At 49.0% G+C, this 18469-nt stretch overlaps 1 protein-coding gene across 2 annotated transcripts in view; it reads right to left on the bottom strand.

Annotated features, from left to right (window-relative positions):
* The window catches only part of CHRFAM7A (CHRNA7 (exons 5-10) and FAM7A (exons A-E) fusion), a 114952-nt gene that overhangs the window by 9811 nt on the left and 86672 nt on the right, over positions 1-18469 (bottom strand). For both annotated transcript variants that reach the window (XM_053364980.1, XM_053364981.1), the window contains 3 exons: positions 6833-6912; positions 4462-4629; positions 905-1099 (listed from right to left, as the gene is read on the bottom strand). In XM_053364980.1, the coding sequence (XP_053220955.1) occupies positions 905-1099; positions 4462-4629; positions 6833-6912 (443 nt within the window). The remainder of the gene's footprint in view (positions 1-904; positions 1100-4461; positions 4630-6832; positions 6913-18469) is intronic.

The raw sequence follows: 18469 nt of genomic DNA, 5'->3' as shown, positions 1-18469 counted from the left end.
GAGTTTCCACTTGTAACTACTTTCTCCTTGCCAGAAACTGACTGTGACATTTAAGCTGAAAATGCATGTGTCAGAGCTGCCCGAGGTTCCAGCTCACAAAGGACCAACGCCGTTTCGTTGTTAAGTACGAAAGTCTTTATTGAAGTTCAGTTTCACTTTCACAGCCGCAGCGTGCAGCTCTACGTCTCAAACTCTAGACCGCTGAAGCTCCGTCTGAATCTCCTCCCCCCAGACACCAGTTTAAGACTCTAGCCTTGCTCCACCTCTTCCTTTGCTCTTTCCTCCTCTGGTTCCGCCTGTCCGTCGGGGTCTCGCCCTTCCTAGACTCTTCTGACGCTGAGTCCCCTGAGTCTTCCCCCTCCCTCCGGCAGGCTTTAGGACCTGGTTCCCAATCCGGGTCTCCTGCTGTCCCGCGCGCCTGTACATTTGAACTTGGCGCACGCGCCCAGCCGGCAACCTTCCTCCTGACCGTTTCACTGCTGCTGTCACTGCTTTCCCCTTCGGGGAGGCTAGCTGTAACTGACCTCCCCTCCGTTCCCCCACTCTCCGATGGAGGCGTGGTCAGCCCTGACTCATCTTCTCTCCCCGCTGGAGGAGACGCTGGTCCTGACACATGTGACTCTTCCCCCCCACTACGCTCTGGTGGGGAAGCTGGTCCTGATCCCCCGCTGCTGCTTTGGGAGTCCCCGCTGGCCCCTTGTTTCTGGTGCGTCCCCCCTGGGACCCCCCTTGCCCTGACCATCGGCGCCCCCTTCTGGGAATCTTCACTGTCATACTCCCCTACGCTGCCCTCGGATTCTTCCCCTTCGCTCTCCATTTCCTCTCTCCCCTGTGCTTCTGCTCCTGAGCCCCTGACAGCATGCAAAATAGCTTTGCTTATAAACAAATAGAATAATATGTTTACCGAGTGAAATCTTCTCCCCAGAGTCAGCTGGAAGCAGGAAAACGAGAAGGGCAAGAGCTGAGATCAGCACACAGGGGATGAGAAGATTGAGCCCATAATACAGAGTCCTCCGTCGCATCGTCACCGTAAAGGTCACATCTGGATAAGGCTCTTTGCAACAGTCATAGAAAGATTCGGTTCTTTTCCCAGGAACACCTGTGGGGGTGGGACAAAAGGTCTCCTGTGAATTTCACCAAAGCAATTACTAAGAAAAGTCTCCCAGGGTTATTGCTGAGAGCAGATGTGGGCACCTCATGGCTCCCAGGCCATCTGTGGCCCTGGCAGAACTTCACTGAAGCCCACATGGATCTTCAGCCGCCCCTCTGTTACCACCAACATCACTACCTGATTCCAAAGGTTGCTGCCTCCCCATTCAGGGAGCTTAGCTAAGGACAGCAACTGATACAAATAAATGATTATCTGTCATCAGAAATTATCGTTCTCCAGCCTACCAAATACTGCTTTGGTTGTGTGATACTGGCACCCTGTCTGGTAAGCCGTTGAGGCTACAAGTCAGAGTAGCAGTATGATTGTGATGGGGATGACAGTGTGTGTCAGGAGAGTCATCCCATGTGCTTCCCCCCACATGTAAAACTGCTCTGCCTCCCATCACCCCACCAAGCAGAGGTTTAGCAGCTGAAGGAGCACATCTGTAAGGGGGAAGATAAGGCTAGCAGTGACTACTAGCCATGGTGACTATGTTCTGCTTCCACTATTGTCAGTGGCAGGCCTCTGAACACTAGTAACTGTAAATCACAAGTAGGAAGAATGCTGTTGCCTTCATGCCCTGCTTGTCTGGCATCTAGTTGGCCACTGTGAGAACAGGATGCTGGACTAGATGGGCCATTCAGCAGGGTTCTTCATATGTTCTTAGGATGATGCAGAGCTAGCAGGGCTTAACCAACAGGTGAACCCAGGTCCCACTCACTGCTGACTCCAATCATAGCACCCCTGATCACTCAGCCACTACGTAGTAGCAAAAAAATGTTACTCCTTCCTGGTCAAAATACTCTTGAGGTATCCACCTTGCTGAAGCTAAGCAAATCTAGCTATGGTCAGTGGTCGGTGGAGGAAACTGCCTGGATTTTGTCAAGCTTTGCTGTTGCTATGTGTAGGCCATCCCTTGGTAGAAGAGGCTTCTTTGTTCTGTTTTAATTTGGTTTGCTAATACTACAGGCAGTGCTGCTAACCCCCAAATGACCAAGATTTGTACTGAGACGTATTGGGGAAGGCAAACTTTTGTGGCCATCAGTGGAGGGTGATCACCCAGATGTTACTCCGACTTGTAGCCTCAATGGCTCACGAGACAGGGCATCAGTATGAACAATGGGCTCCTCTTCCTCACCCTGGTAACTCACTCTCTTTCCTCAGAGTTAGAAACACCTGGGAGATGTACTTCTACAAGAGACTTCTCAGCACCCGCACCAGTCTACAGTTCCCAGGTTTCCTTGGGGGAAGGCCATGGTCTGTTAGCCTCATTCTGGGTGTGACCTGCACACAAGGTGACCAGAAGCCAAGAAAACAAGAGGGAGGTAGAATTACATCTCCTTGGCAGTACACTTCTAAGGTCTTGCAGAATAGGGATCCCCCTGTGAGATCTCATGAGGAAAGGGATCGCCGTTTTGCCATGAAAATTACAATTTCACTGGGTCTTCTAGGCCACTGGTTGACAGGGCTGGAAAGGATTTTCCCCTCCCGATCTCAATTGCTCCACTGGTTGGGATGGGGGTCACCTTTCCCCAAGTGGACTTATGTTTAGCATTGAATGAATTCTGTATAATTTGGCAGAAATGACATTGGGCAATAATAGCATTGGAAAGGTGGGCCCCCATAAGGGGCCTGAGGGGAGTGCTGGCTGAGGGATGCCCTAAGCGCATGCTGGGGCCTCTGCCTGACTGGAATCTCTGTCTCTGGATGCCCAGTGAGAACCTGGATGCTTGGCTTACACCTCAACAGAGTTCAATGCTGTGTGATTCCCATGGAGCGAGGCTGGCACTTCCCCAACCCAGTAAGGTGCCTTTGCAATGGCAGGGGCTGAGGGGAAGGAGGAAGTGATCCTTACCCTACTGCCATGCCAACTCTGCTTACTTTCTGTATTCAAAAAAGATCGGGCCTGATTTCACCCAACACCTGTGCCCTTTCTCAGTTATTACATCACTCTCACTGGGCTGCAGTTTGCATCTACCTGGGCAATGCAAACTCCAGATAAGTGTGTGGTGCAGAGCAGCATGTTCAAACTGTTTAGCCTGTTTTGAAGACTTGTATGATGCAAGGGGCTAAATTCATCTTCAGGCTTATGAGAATTAAACACTGATAATGCAGGCAATGTATAAGAGCATTAACTGAGATTCTGCTTATCCTTTAGGTGCTTTAGAGAAGAAAGGCCCAAATCCCTTAGCCAATTTTTGCAAGTCTTACCCCCAAGCCCTTTCATTCAAACAGAGCTGTAGCTCTGCAGTAGAGCATCTGCTTTGCACGAAGAAGGTCACAGGTTCAATTCCCAGTGGCATCTCCAGGTAGGACTGGGAAATCCCCTCACCTGAAACCCTGGAGAGCAGCTGCCAGTCAGTTTGGGAAACACTGAGATAGATGAACTAAAGGACCAACTCAGTATAAAAAGCTTACTGTGTTTTAGTTTACTTTCCTTTAAACTGTTCTGAATATTTCATTATAAATTGCTACGATACATTCTGGGAACTTATGGTGAAGGGAGAGTAATAAAACAATTAATAAAGTTTCTACTCTGCCAGACTCATGGACATGCCATGAAGCTGAATGTTGGAAGAAAAAGTACTTCTTCATCATGCAGCACTCTGGACCTTCTTCCCCCAGGAGGCAGTGATGGCCACCAACTTGGATGACTTTAAAAGAGGATTAGATCAATACACAGAAGAGGGCTATCAGCAGCTACTAGCAGGGATGGTTATGCTCTGCCTCCTGTCAAGGGCAGCAATGCTTCTCCATATCAGTTGCTGGAAATCACAGGAGGAGAGAGTGCTCTTGTGGTCAAGTGCTGCTTGAGGGTTTCCGACAGACATCTAAGTAAAGAAGAGCCTGGGCAAAGAAAACCATGTTGACATGATACTGGGTGAGATGGGCCATTGACCTGATCCAGCAGGCTCTTCTAAGGTTCTTCCAGCAAAGCACTGGACCACTGAGGGCTAGCATCCTATTTTATTTTTAAATTAAACATGTAGGAGAGAGGACCGGCCCACCCTCGTATTGTTCAAGGAATATTATGATCCTTCCCTAATCCTTGGAGCACTTTCCCGCAATCTGAAAATCCAAGGAACAGAAATGTGTGTGAACATGATGACAATGATCTAACACTACTTGTGTTTCAGATGGAATTGAAGATTGACATAAAAAGGCTCAGCTAAACATTTAAACAGGACCCAAGAGAGTATCCCGATGCCACTGACAAGGTTCATTCTAAGGCACATCAGTTCCATCTCTGGAAGCAAATCTCCCTGACTGAACTGAAGGCAACTGCATTTAGGAATATCCATACAGCTTACCGACTAAATCCCACTCGCCATTTGAAATGTATCCAGATATTTCTGCTTCTTGCATTTGCAAATCCAAAGACCATCCACCGTAAGTCCAGGATCCAAACTTCAATTTACATTTCTGGACATCAAAAGGAAACCAGCGCACATCTATGGAGCAAGAACTCTTGAATATTCCTAGATGGATGTTTCGGATGAAGGGAATATATGTATATATATGAGCAGACATTTCTCAGCAATTCTCTCTCTCCCTTTTGTATAGCTGCTCGCAGGAAAATGCCCCCACCCTCTGACATTTAAAACAACTGATCTGCTTGAAAGTGTTTTCCCCAAAAGCTGAATGAAAATAAGGGTATCAAGGTCAGCACCGTTGTTATCAAAACAGCGACATTCTGTACTCTCTCATTTGAGGATTGTTGTTCATTTCGCTTTTATTTCACAAAACAACATTTCCACTTACACCCAGCCACCCACCCACCACTGAATTATTTCATACGCACATAAATGCTCAACCTCAGGTATTTCCAAATGTGAACCTCACAGATCCATTGCAGCTGCAGGAACAAAGGCATCACTTCAGATGATTATTTGCAGTTGTGACTGATTCACACCTTCAGTGAATTCAACACACTGAAATGATCTTGTGTGAATTGAGACGCCAGAAAAATTCATATGGTTAGAAAATGAACTCTCATAAGATTTATTTATGTATGTTTATTGCCTGTCCATCACTGAATGGCTCATGGAATATCACAATTTAAAACAACATACAAACTGTTCAAACTATTTCATTGAAACTACAAAGCTTGATACCATTGCAAGGGCAGCAAAACTGGAGGGCAACCCAAGCACACCAACAGGGTAAACATCCACTCACCCAAAGCCCTGGGTAAAGAAAAACACTTTGACATGATGCCAAAAACAGTTCCATGATGGCGCACCTCAGAAGGGAGGGCGTTCCACAATCTGGGGGCCACCACCACCAAGAAAGCATTCTCACTTGTGCTGAAATCTGTCCTCCAATTTCTCAAAAATGTATTCCCCTGAGAAAGAGGCTTCCATTTTCATTATTAAAGAACAGAATATTCTTTCTAGCTTCTTTTGAATACAGTATTGGGGATAATGTTGAATTCATCTGCTCATTGCAGATGAATTCTGTGACCAAGGTATTTGCATGTGTGTCTATTTCCAGGAAGCATTTCTATCACACCCATAAAGGGGACCCAAGGCACAATGACTAAAGTGGGGAAAGGTTATATCCATTTAAAACATAGCAATATAGAGGATCTGCAGAAAAAACCCATTCACCAAAATTGAACATAGTCCAAGCAGAAAAGTTCCCTAAGAAGGAAGGAATCATCTCCCTCCCAACTCCTGGGCATGTTTCCTCCCTGCTGCCAAGACCTTGGGTCTGTTAACCTGACAAGCACATCATGGCTCTGCTGGCTTATCATTCATCCTGGTGCACATGCAAAGCCCACAGGGCATCCCCGATAACCCGCCAAGCAAATGCTGTGCAGGGTGGCCAAATAGTGCCCTCACTGCATAAATGCCTCAGGATTTTAGCCCACTAGATCTTTAATTTCTCTTTCCTACCCAAACCAGACACCAGATGGAAAGAAATTAGATGCCATTCTGAATACAGTACTCCCAACTGTATGAAGCAGGCAAAAAGAGGAATTCCAAGACCAATGAGGAGCTATAAAAAAGAAAATCCTACTCAGTCCCTTTTACGGGTGACTAGCAAAACCCACACTGCATAGGGAGGGAGGGTGCCACAGTGAAGAAGAGGGGGAAGTTTGGGGAAGAACTGGCTTATAAATTCACCCCAGGAGTGGGAGTGGTCTTTCTCCAGCACTTTGCAGCCTCCCTGGCTGTCTAGACTTCCTGATCTGAAAAAGGAGGCACTTCATGATTTGACTGACACATGGGCACCAGGAAGGCTGCATAGAGCTGGCGAAATGATTTGAAGAATGAAAGGAAGGACAGTCACAAACACCCCTTGGCCACCTCAAAAGAAAAAGAAAAACATGACACACACAAACAAAATATTCCACCCAACCCAATCAACTAAATTTTCTCTCTCCTTGCATAATTTTTGAATGCAATTTCATTTTTCATTAAATGATGGGGAATAAAAAGGCAACCACTGATGCTTTGAGTTTTCTCTATCTTGGGTTGCATTTAATCTGAGCCAAAGAAGAATGTCTTTCTTCTTCCATCCTGACATTACTGAGGTGGTGGCAAAAGCTGTTATGGCTGAATAAGGGACTTCTGTCTGCCTATTGTCTGACTGATTCCTGATCTCCTCTCCTCATCTATGAAAACACACCAGGTTCCCTGAAAGCAGAATTTTCACACGGCAAAATACCATTCTTACCTGGGGGGAGATACTGGCAGTATCCTGACGAGTTCACCAAAACATTGGTATGAAATGTAGCATCAAAGCGCTCATCAGCACTAAAATGAATAATGAAGAAAAGCAAATTTAGTCCAGTTTAAAAATAAAACATGGTTTACTGCAAGGTGTGAAGCCTGGGTGGTATAGCAGTTTGAGTCTCAGACTAGGAACTTGGAAACCAGGGATCAAATCCTCCCACTCGGCCAGGAAGCTCAATGCCTCTCACCTTTGGGCAGTCATAGAATCATAGGATTGTAGAGTTGGAAGGGATCTCAGGAGTCATCTAGTCCAATGCAGGCAAACAGAGGAATTTCAATTAAACCATCCCTGACTTGTGGCCATCCAACCTCTGCTTAAAAACCTCTAAGGAAGGAGAGTCCATCACATTCCAAGGGAGTCCGTTCCACTGTCTTTTTTTTTTTAATAAAGATATTTATTAAGTTTCCAATTTTATACAAACAAAAAGAAAAAAACAAAAAACACACACATACAGTTCTCAATACTTAATTTTCAATGACATATTTCCCTGACCTCCTCATACCTCCCCTTCTTGTATTCCAATTCAAATTAATTACTCAGCAAATCCTTATCTCAAAACATTAAACCTGGAAACCCCTTAATTTCAATCCAACATCATTCAACATTCTTTAATTTTACAATATTTCTGTAAATAGTCCTTAAATTTCTTCCAGTCTTCTTCCACCGACTCTTCTCCCTGGTCACGGATTCTGCCAGTCATTTCTGCCAATCCCATACAGTTGATCATCTTCATCTGCCATTCTTCCAGAGTGGGTAAATCTTGCGTCTTCCAATACTTTGCAATAAGTATTCTTGCTGCTGTTGTAGCATACATAAAAAACGTTCTGTCCTTCTTTGGCACCAATTGGCCGACCATGCCCAAGAGAAAGGCCTCTGGTTTCTTCAAGAAGGTTGTCAGAGGCTCAGGAGCAGAAGAGCAGGGGAGAGAGCAAATAGAGAGCGGCGGAGAGGAATCAGAGGGGAGCATAGGGGAATATGACAGTGACCCGAGAGATTCCATGAGCTTCTCCAGCGAATCAGAAGATTCCCAGAAGGGGGCACCTATGGTAAGGGCGAGGGGGGTCCCAGGGGGGACGCTCCATAAACAAGGGACCAGAGGGGACTCCCAAGGGAGCAGCAGAGGATCAGGACCAGTTCCCCCACCAGAGCACAGTGGGGGGGAAGAGTCACATGAGTCAGGACCAGCCTCTCCTCCAGCGGGGAGAGAAGATGAGTCAGGGATAACCACGCCCCCATCGGAAAGTGGGGAAACGGAGGGAAGGCCAGGTCCAGCTAGCCTCCCCGAAAGAGGGAGCAGTGAAACAAGTGTAACGGTCAGAAGGAAAGTGGGAGGCTGCGCGCGCGCGCCAAGTTCAAATGTGGAGGAGCGCGGGACAGCAGAAAACCCAGATTGGGAGCCAGGTCCTAAAGCCCGAAGGAGGGGGGGGAAGAGTCAGGGGACTCAGCGTCAGAGGAATCTAGGAGGACTGAGACTCCGACTAGCAGGAGGACCCAGAGAAAGAAGGAACAGAGGAAGAGGTGGAGTAAGGCTAGAATCTTAAGCTGGTGTCAGGGGGGAGGAGATTCAGATGGAACTTCTACGGTCTAAGGCATAGACGTAGCGTTGCGCGCTGCGCGTCTGGAAATGAAACTGAACTTCAATAAAGACTTTTTTACTTGAGGAAGAAGCAGCGTTGGTCTTGTGTGAGCTGGGACCTTGGGCAGCACTGACAGTAAGTTCCATCTCAACTCTGCAAGCTCACGAAGATAGGCAAAGATGACTACAGAGGAGAAAGTGAAGCAACTGCAGGAGGCAGTCTCAGCGCTTTACGCAGAATTGCCTGCATCTAAGAAAAAGGAAGGAGAAACAGCTGCGCTCTGCCAGGATCTGCAAGCCAGGTGGGACAGTTGGGGAAAGGAGGGGCAGCTAGGAGCCAAGCCGGAGGGAGTTGGCCTCAGGAAAAGGGGGGCCAGTATAGTAACCCACTTCGACGGGAACCTGCAGCAGTACCCTAACTTCAGAGCAGAAGTAGTTTTCGCGCTCAAATTGCTTCGGAAAGACTTTAGGGATGAGGAGGAGAAAGTGGGTTTCATAATCACTCATCTGCATGGGGAAGCTAAGTCGTGGCTGCGAACCTTATTACGCGAAAATGACCCCGCCCTCAAAGATTCAAGCGCCTTTATTGAAGCTATGGACGCTTGCTTTAAATCAACGGTAGATGTGGATGTGGCTAGAAGGGAAATGCATGGATTGCGGCAAGGAAAAGCAACGGTGCGCCAGTATCATTCCCGCTTTTTTGGGTTAGTAAATGTGCTGGGCTGGCAGAAGGACTCAGCTGCCGTCAGGGATCTGTTCTGGGAGGGGCTGAATGGAGCCGTGAAAGATGAGCTGGCGAGGGGGGAGAGACCCCAAAACACCACAGAAGTAGTCCAAAGGGCACTCGCAATTGGGGTGCGCCTGGAAGAACGCCCGTGGAGCAGGGAGGAGGGGCGAAGAGCAAACACATTAGCTAAAACAACTCCCTTCCTACCCAGAGAGACAGAGCGCGCTCAATCGACGCCTCCGCTGGGGAGGGGAGAGGAGCCGATGGAGATCGGAGGTGCCAGGGCTCAGACAGCAAGCAGAGCCCAAACACCAGGAGCAGTCAAGGCGAAGGCTCCTAGAGGGAGCAGGAAGTGTTACATCTGCGACAGTGCACTGCACATGGCCAAAGAGTGTCCCCAGAGGCTCCAGAAGCACACTGCAGCCTCAGCAACTGTAAAAGGAGCAATTCAGCAGGAGGAGCAACCCCAGGGAAACGGAGGAGCCTGGTTGGAGACAACAGCACTGGGGGTCAACCAGGCGAGTCAGTGAAGCAGCCCCCAGAGATTTTGCAGCCCACAGACCCCCTCGCACCCAAACCAGTGGTGCAACTCACTGCATCGCTCCAGCTTCCCGATGGGCTCACCCTGGAGGTCCCTATTACCATTGACTCTGGTAGCAATGCAGACTTTGTAGGAGTGGACTTCGTCAAGCAGCATCACATAGCACTCCTGCCAGCCACGATGCCCCTAAATGTTGTCACGGTAGATGGCAGGAAGATACTGGGAGGAGAGGTGGTACAGCAGACACCGCCTCTGGTGATGCAAACTGGGAACCACCGCGAAGTCATCAGTTTCAACGTCACCCACCTGTCGGACACGCCCATAGTGTTGGGCATGAGTTGGCTGGATAGGCACAGCCCGGCATTAGCGTGGTACCAGCGGCAATTGACCTTCTGCTCTTCCTACTGCGCAGCGCACTGCATCCAGACCTGCCAGGAAGAAGAGGGGCAAGAGGATGAACCGCAGCTACACCTAGGCATGGTGCAAGCGGTACCCAACAAGTACAAGGCCTTTTTGGAAGTTTTCTGCGAGAAGGAAGCGGACAAGCTGGCTCCCCACAGGCCCTACGACTGCAAGATTGACCTCCTGCCGGGGGCGACGCTGCCGACTGGGAGACTGTATTCCATGTCTGTAGACGAAATGCAAGAACTCAGGGAGTTCATAGATCGCAATTTGAAGCGGGGATTCATCCGGGAATCCAAAGCAGTGGGGGGCAGTCCCGTGTTTTTCGTGAAGAAGAGAGACACGCCCGAACGGAGGCTCATAGTGGATTATAGAATCATCAATTCCAGGACAAAGCCCACGGCATTCCCCATGCCCAAAATTGACGACCTGCTCGCGACGGTGAGGAAGGGACGGATCTTCACCAAGTTGGATCTACGAGGGGCGTACAACCTTATACGCATGCGGGAGGGCGACGAGTGGAAGACGGCCATGTTTACGCCTTTAGGAACCTATGAATACCGAGTCATGCCGTTTGGTCTCCAAAATGGCTCCCATTGTTTCCAAGCTTTCATGCACCACGTGCTAGCGGGACTCCTCTACAAGAAGTGCGTCTGCTTCTTAGATGACATCCTGATCTTTTCGGAATCGCAGGAGGCGCACGAGGAGGACGTCAAGGAGGTCCTGCAGAGACTACGGGAGCACAGACTTTACGCCAAGCTGGAGAAGTGCCAGTTCGACACGACAGAGGTGGATTTCCTGGGCTACAAGCTGTCCGACAAGGGACTTGCCATGGACAGCGCCAAGGTCCGCTCGGTGTTGGACTGGAAGAGCCCGCGCAATCGGAAGGAGGTCCAGAAGTTCGTCGGTTTCGCCAACTTTTATCGCAAGTTCATCAAGGGGTTCGCGAAGGAGACGGCGGCCATCACGGACACCCTCAGCTCCAAGAAGAAGAAGTTCACCTGGACGGACCAGGCGGAGCAGTCCTTTCGGAGGCTCAAGCGTCTCTTCGCGTCCGAAGAACAGCTGCTACACGTAAACCCCAGCAAACCGATGAGGGTTGAAACGGATGCCTCGGACAGAGCGGTGGGGGCGGTCCTGTTGCAGCAAGATCTGCAAGGGGACTGGAGACCGTGCGCATTCTACTCCAGGAAGCTCAGCACGTCGGAGCAGATCTACACCATCTGGGACAGGGAGTTGCTGGCCATTCATGCAGCCTTCAAGGCGTGGCGGCACTTCCTGGTCAGAGCCAGACACACAGTGCAGGTCCGCACGGACCATAAGAACCTGGAGTACTGGCGCACGGCGAAGTTCCTGAACCAGAGACACATCCGCTGGGCGGAGTTCTTTGCAGATTTCGATTTCCGGATAGAATACATCCCGGGAGACAACAACGTCATGGCGGATGCTCTATCCAGGAAGCCGCAGTATCTCGAGGAAGCGGCACCGGCAGCGGCCAAACACATTTTTGCACCAGAGGTGTGGGCGTGCGCTTCAGCCGCCGTGGACCTGGACGCAGTGCGTCGCGCGCTACAGGCGGATTCGTTTGCGCAATCCAAGATGGAGGAGGTGCGAAACGGCACAGCGAGGGACGACGAGTTCCAGATACGCGACGGACTACTCCTCCGCAAAGGGGCTCTCTACGTACCGGGAGACGACCTTCGCACGAGAGTCTTGCAGCAGCTGCACGACGCGCCCAGCGCTGGGCACTTCAGCAAGGACAAGACGGCGGAATTAGTCACCAGGGACTTTTGGTGGCCCAAGGTGAGGGGAGAAGTTGCGGATTACGTTTCCAGGTGTGACACCTGCCAAAGGGCCAAGCCAGTACACAGGAAGCCGGCGGGTCTGCTGGAACCGCTGCAGACGCCGCTCGAACCATGGGAGAAAGTGGCCCTGGACTTTGTTACAGATCTGCCCAGCTCGCGCGGCAAAACAGTGGTACTCGTGGTCGTAGACCTCTTCACCAAGATGGCGCATTTCATTCCGTGCGCGAAGGTGGCCACAGCGGAACAGACCACCAAGCTGTTCATAGACCACGTGTTCAAAGCTCACGGCTTGCCGCGGTCCATCCTGTCCGACCGGGGCCGCCAATTCATCTCGAACTTCTGGCAGAAGCTGCTGGGCATCCTGAACGTCAAGATCAACTTAGCGTCGGCACGACACCCGCAGACCAACGGACAAGCGGAGAGGGTCAACGCCATCATGCAGCAGTACCTGCGATGCTACGCCAATCAACAGCCCTCGACCTGGGTGGACTACCTACCGCTAGCCGAGTTTGCCTACAACAACACGAAGCACGGGTCTACAGGGGTGACATCGTTCTTCGCCAACAATGGGCGCCACCCCAGAACCTTCCCGGGGTTGGAGACCGAGGCAGAGGGGGAGCCACGGGGGGCAGAGCACTTAGCCGCAGAGTTACAGGAGGTCCATGAGCAACTCCGAAGGCACTTGGAACTCGCGAAACACGCCTACAAGATGCAGGCAGACAGGCACAGGAGGGTTGGGGAAGACATACAGGTAGGGGACTGGGTCTGGTTAGCAGCTCAGGCAGTGCCGGCCAGAACGCTAGCTAAGAAGAAGCTAGGACACAAGCAGCTGGGACCTTACCAGGTCGCGGCACAAATCAATCCAGTGGCCTACCGGTTGACACTCCCGGAGGGCTCCAGAATGCACCCAGTCTTTCACAGGTCAGTGCTCACACCTTACAAGGCACTCCACAGGTTTCAGGCGCCAGGGAACGCACCAGCCCCACGTAGCACATCGCCAACAGGGGAGGGACCACAGAGGGCGACGCCACTCAACGAGGTCACGGAGATTTTGGACTCCAGATGGGGGGAAGAGGGAGTTGAATATCTCCTCGCCAGGGAGGGTACTCCGGCCAGCGCCAACGAGTGGGTGCCGTGCTATGCCGTGGAGGAGCACTACCTCAAAGACGAGTTCCATTCGCTCTTCCCACACAGACCCATGCCGGCGGAGTATTTTGACGACTGGCTTTTCACACCCACACTGTCAGCCAGCACGTTCCAGGGTTTCTCCTCAGATGAGGAGCCGACGCCTGGGACGAGCTCCCAGGAGGGGTCGCTCTCGGGGTTTGTCACGGACCGCTCCTATTGGTGGGACACTCAATCAGAAGTGGGGTGGAGCAGGGAACTGCTGAGGGGGCCCTTGCACACAGCCTCACCCGAGGGACCGGGTGGAGAGGAGGACATGGACGTGTGGGGGGAGGATCCTGGTTTTGAGCACGACAGCAGAGAAATGGAAGCAGAGGATGTCGACGTCGACGAACCCATCGTGGGGGGGCCTAATCCCGCTGGCCGGTTGCACACCAGGGGGAGAGAACGGAAGCCAGCACTCACACCCCCAGCGCTGGAGCACCCGGAACCCACACCCGAAGAGGGGGAGGGGGGAAGGGGGGCTTCGAGGGGGGGATGGATGTCAGAGGCTCAGTAGCAGAAGAGCAGGGGAGAGAGCAAATAGAGAGCGGAGGAGAGGAATCAGAGGGGAGCGTAGGGGAATATGACAGTGACCCGAGAGATTCCATGAGCTTCTCCAGCGAATCAGAAGATTCCCAGAAGGGGGCGCCTATGGTAAGGGCGAGGGGTGTCCTAGGGGGGACGCTCCATAAACAAGGGACCAGAGGGGACTCCCAAGGGAGCAGCGGAGGATCAGGACCAGTTCCCCCACCAGAGCACAGTGGGGGGGAAGAGTCACATGAGTCAGGACCAGCCTCTCCTCCAGCGGGGAGAGAAGATGAGTCAGGGATAACCACGCCCCCATCGGAAAGTGGGGAAACGGAGGGAAGGCCAGGTCCAGCTAGCCTCCCCGAAAGAGGGAGCAGTGACACAAGTGTAACGGTCAGAAGGAAAGTGGGAGGCTGCGCGCGCGCGCCAAGTTCAAATGTGGAGGAGCGCGGGACAGCAGAAAACCCAGATTGGGAGCCAGGTCCTAAAGCCCGAAGGAGGGGGGGGAGAGTCAGGGGACTCAGCGTCAGAGGAATCTAGGAGGGCTGAGACTCCGACTAGCAGGAGGACCCAGAGAAAGAAGGAACAGAGGAAGAGGTGGAGTAAGGCTAGAATCTTAAGCTGGTGTCAGGGGGGAGGAGATTCAGATGGAACGTCTACGGTCTAAGGCATAGACGTAGCGTTGCGCGCTGCGCGTCTGGAAATGAAACTGAACTTCAATAAAGACTTTTTTACTTGAGGAAGAAGCAGCGTTGGTCTTGTGTGAGCTGGGACCTTGGGCAGCGCTGACAAAGGTATATTTAAATACCTTTTTCAATTCATTCATTCAATTCATTTTCAATTCATTCAATTTCCCAGAAAGCCTTAATCCTAGGGCACGTCCACCAAAGGTGAAAGAATGTACCTTCGTTTTCCTTACATTTCCAACATTTATTATTGGGCAAATGATAGATTTTGGCAAGCTTGACTGGGGTCATGTACCACCTGTATATCATTTTCATAATATTCTCTCTTAAGGCATTGCATGCCGTAAACTTCATACCTGTGGTCCATAACTGTTCCCAGTCAGCAAACATAATATTATGTCCAACGTCTTGTGCCCATTTAATCATTGCAGATTTAACCGTCTCATCCTGAGTATTCCATTTCAACAGCAAATTATACATTTTTGACAAAGTCTTAGTTTTGGGTTCTAACAGTTCTGTTTCCAATTTGGATTTTTCCACCTGGAAGCCAACTTTCTTATTCAAAAAACAGACTAGTCTAAATAAAAATGAAAAAAAGAAATAACAAAAAAGAAAAAAATACAAAGCCCTCTGTCAGAGGTAGATCTTAACCCTTATCTCACACAAAGGGTGTGGCCCCTCCCACCTCTCACCTGGGAGCTTCCCTTTCTTCTCCCACCCTGGGAAATCTTCCCTTCCCTGCCTCTCACGCAGGGTCTTTCACCCAACATTCATCACCTTCCTGTGTGTACTCTCCTTAACCCAGAATAGAGGACCTCAAAAAACAAAACATAGGCAAATAGAATGCATAGGAGAAAGAAAAGGCACAAGAAATAAAGAAAAGGGAATAGAAAAGGAAAGCAATAGAGAAGGAAAATAAATAAAGAGAACTTCCGATTCACCATCTGTCAATTATGTGTGTAAGTTATTCAAAGTTTTCACTCCAGAATGGCATCCAGCTATATTCCAAGGTAATATCCAGCTGTTCCTCAATCTGCTAGACAGTGTTTTCCTAATCTTCAACCCCATTCATTTTCTTTTCCACACAAAAAGTCCAAAGGGGGCTCTTCAATTGTTATTGTTGCTAAATGTTGAGAATAGTCTTTTTCCAGTCCAATATAATGGCTTTATCTTCAAGGAATTCCAACACCCATTATTCGGATAATAACCAATAGTTATTTATTTGTTGTATATTCATTCATTCATTCATGCCATATCTTCCAATACCATTTCCTGTTGATCATGATTTCCCATCCTTATTTAGAAAAAAGTTCCTCCCATTTCCTGTTCTTCCATTATTTTTCCAGAATAATTGCTAGAGGCTTGCCAGGTTTTTCCTCTGAAGTCACCCCAACTTGTACACAGGATCCTTTCTCTCTCGGCTCGATCTTTGCCATCTCAAGATGTTTCTTACTATCTCTGTCAATAGTTTCATCTCACTCCTCTGGCATCACAACTCTGTCATTTGTCTATTTCACTCCTCCAGGCAGGTGGAGGTCTTATCGATTCCATCCTCTGCTACCATTTCACTCTCCTGCCCAGGCAATCTTGATCAGTATTTTCCCCCAAAGGCCCGGTTTATTATTTGGTCTGAGCATTTTACACATCTTAGCTCTGAGCTCTTTCAGTTGCTCATCCTATAATTGTCACATGATACCAACAGTGGGATATTGGGCAATATCTTTGCCATATTGGTCTCCACCTTAACCATCTCTGCCTTGAAAACTTGAAAACTTGTGTATGTCTCTTTAAGACAGAAGTGGCTTCCCATGCTCAGGAATGTAGCTTCACTTCTGTAGCCAGCATCCCAAAGAAAGGATGGTTTTCAAAGTAATATAAAATAACCATTCTTAATAAGCAGAGAAACCTTATCCATTTGTAATCTTTCTTAATCTCAAATAATTAGACACACTTTCGTATTATTTTTCAGCCTGCTGGTTAATGTTAGTTAATGTATGTTTATGCCAGCATTCAATTCACTTTCTAGGTGAAGTTTAATTGGCAGACAGATTACCCAAATCACAGCTAGTCCCAATTCCAGAAGTAGTTAAAACAGGGGAGGCTTAGCTGACCTGATGCTAACCTTCAAGACTATTGGTGTCTGGGCACAAACCTATTGTCCTCAGTTTGAAGAACAGTCTTCTTCAGAGCAGGTTAACCTTTTATCTCCCTATCTCCCTTTATGTCTTGGTTGTTATTAATCACCACATAATTACCGTATCTCTGCCAACAACTAGCCAGGGATCTTTTCCTCCTGGAAGTACAGTCAGAAAATTCTTCCTGGTGCCACTCATTATAACCTACCTCACAGGGTTGTTGGGGGATTAAATGAGGATGGGGAAAGCATGTACAGTGGTACATGCGGAAGTTGAACAGAATTCGTTCCGGAAGTCCGTTCGACTTCCAAAACGTTCAGAAATCAAGGCACAGCTTCCAATTGGCTGCAGGAAGCTCCTACAGTCAATCAGAAGCCACAGAAGCCCTGTCGGATGTTCGGGTTCCAAAGAACGTTCGAAAACCGGAACACTCGCTTGGCATTTGGGAGCCAAAACGGACAAGTACCAAGGCGTTTGGGATCCAAGGTATGACAGTATTGCACTTGAGCTCAGTTAGTAGAGCATGAGACTCTTACTCTCAGTGTAACAGTCAATCAGAAGCCACAGAAGCCCTGTCGGATGTTCGGGTTCCAAAGAACGTTCGAAAACCGGAACACTCGCTTGGCATTTGGGAGCCAAAACGGACAAGTACCAAGGCGTTTGGGATCCAAGGTATGACAGTATTGCACTTGAGCTCAGTTAGTAGAGCATGAGACTCTTACTCTCAGTGTTGTGGGTACAAACCCCATATTGTACAAAAGATTCCTGTGCTGCCATCCCATCAAGTGCCTTTATCTTCCATGAATTTGTCTAATCCCCTTTTAAAGCCAAGTTGTTGATATCCACTAGTACATACTGTGGTGGAAAATTCCATGGTCCAACTATGCACTATGCAAAGAAAGTGCTTCCTTTTGTCTGTTTCATTGGATGACATCCACCCCCCTTTGGAAAGATAAAAACTTATTTCTGCCTACTTTCTCCACACCATGCATGGACACTTCTATCATGTTCCCACTTTCTTGCCTTTTTTCTAAATTAAAAAGCTCCAAATAAAAGAATTATTGTTGATGTAGTTGCTGCAGCATCCTGATTATTTCTTTTGCATTTTATGCAACTTTTCCAGCTGTCTCTCTCTCTCTCTCTCTCTCTCTCACACACACACACACACACACAAGGTGTGGTGGCCAGAGTGTTTCAAGTGTGGTCGCCCCCTACATTTCTTTTGCCCTCTTCTGATTTCACAGCTGGAGAAGCACAGGACTCTTTGAGAAGCTCCGTTAAGAAGAAATTGGTCGCTCTGTGTTTCTGGGTCTCATTTCCCGAAAAAACTCTTATGGAAGTGGAGCAGATTTAACACACTCACACACATAGGTGCCCTAGCTTGGTCACGCAAACATTTCACCGAAAATCTGGACTGATTTATGAATAGTGCAAAAATGGCACCTCATGCCTCTACTTAGTGCATATTAGCTCCTCCTACTCATCCAACTGTTGAAGAGGGTGCGGAATGTTAGCTTCTAATCCAGATACGTGGTGGACATGTAAGAAAGTGGCTCAGTTCTGGCAGGGAGTGACAAAGCTTGCATAAGACACTCCTAACCACAGAGGTGACTTGGTGAATTCAGCTTCCATCCACTCTATGCACATGCCATCGCGCTCATCAGTTGAGTGTTTGCTCCACTAATGGGATTGAGAGCCACATGGAGGGGACTTCAAAAAATCAGAGTGTCAACCCTTCAGAAATGACCCTTGCAGAAGTTGACAAATTGGCAAATGTGCATGTTAACAATTACTGGAGAGAAATGAAGGGAGCCTGCCAAAATGCCTTTAGCATAGGCATGCGTTTAGCTTGGAACCACCATTGTTCCTTTTAAAATCCTCCTGTAGGATAGACTTACCAGGGCTGATTGAAGCAACAATCCATTTTTGCAACAAAGTTAATATCATCCCCTACAGTCATGGCCTCCCTCAAAGAATTCTGGGAGCTCTAGTTTGTAAAGTGTGGTGGGA

This window comes from Podarcis raffonei, chromosome 14, assembly GCF_027172205.1.
Source record: "Podarcis raffonei isolate rPodRaf1 chromosome 14, rPodRaf1.pri, whole genome shotgun sequence".
NCBI lineage: Eukaryota > Metazoa > Chordata > Lepidosauria > Squamata > Lacertidae > Podarcis > Podarcis raffonei.
Note: the sequence above shows the minus strand (reverse complement) of the source record. Positions and strands in the feature narration are given on the sequence as shown.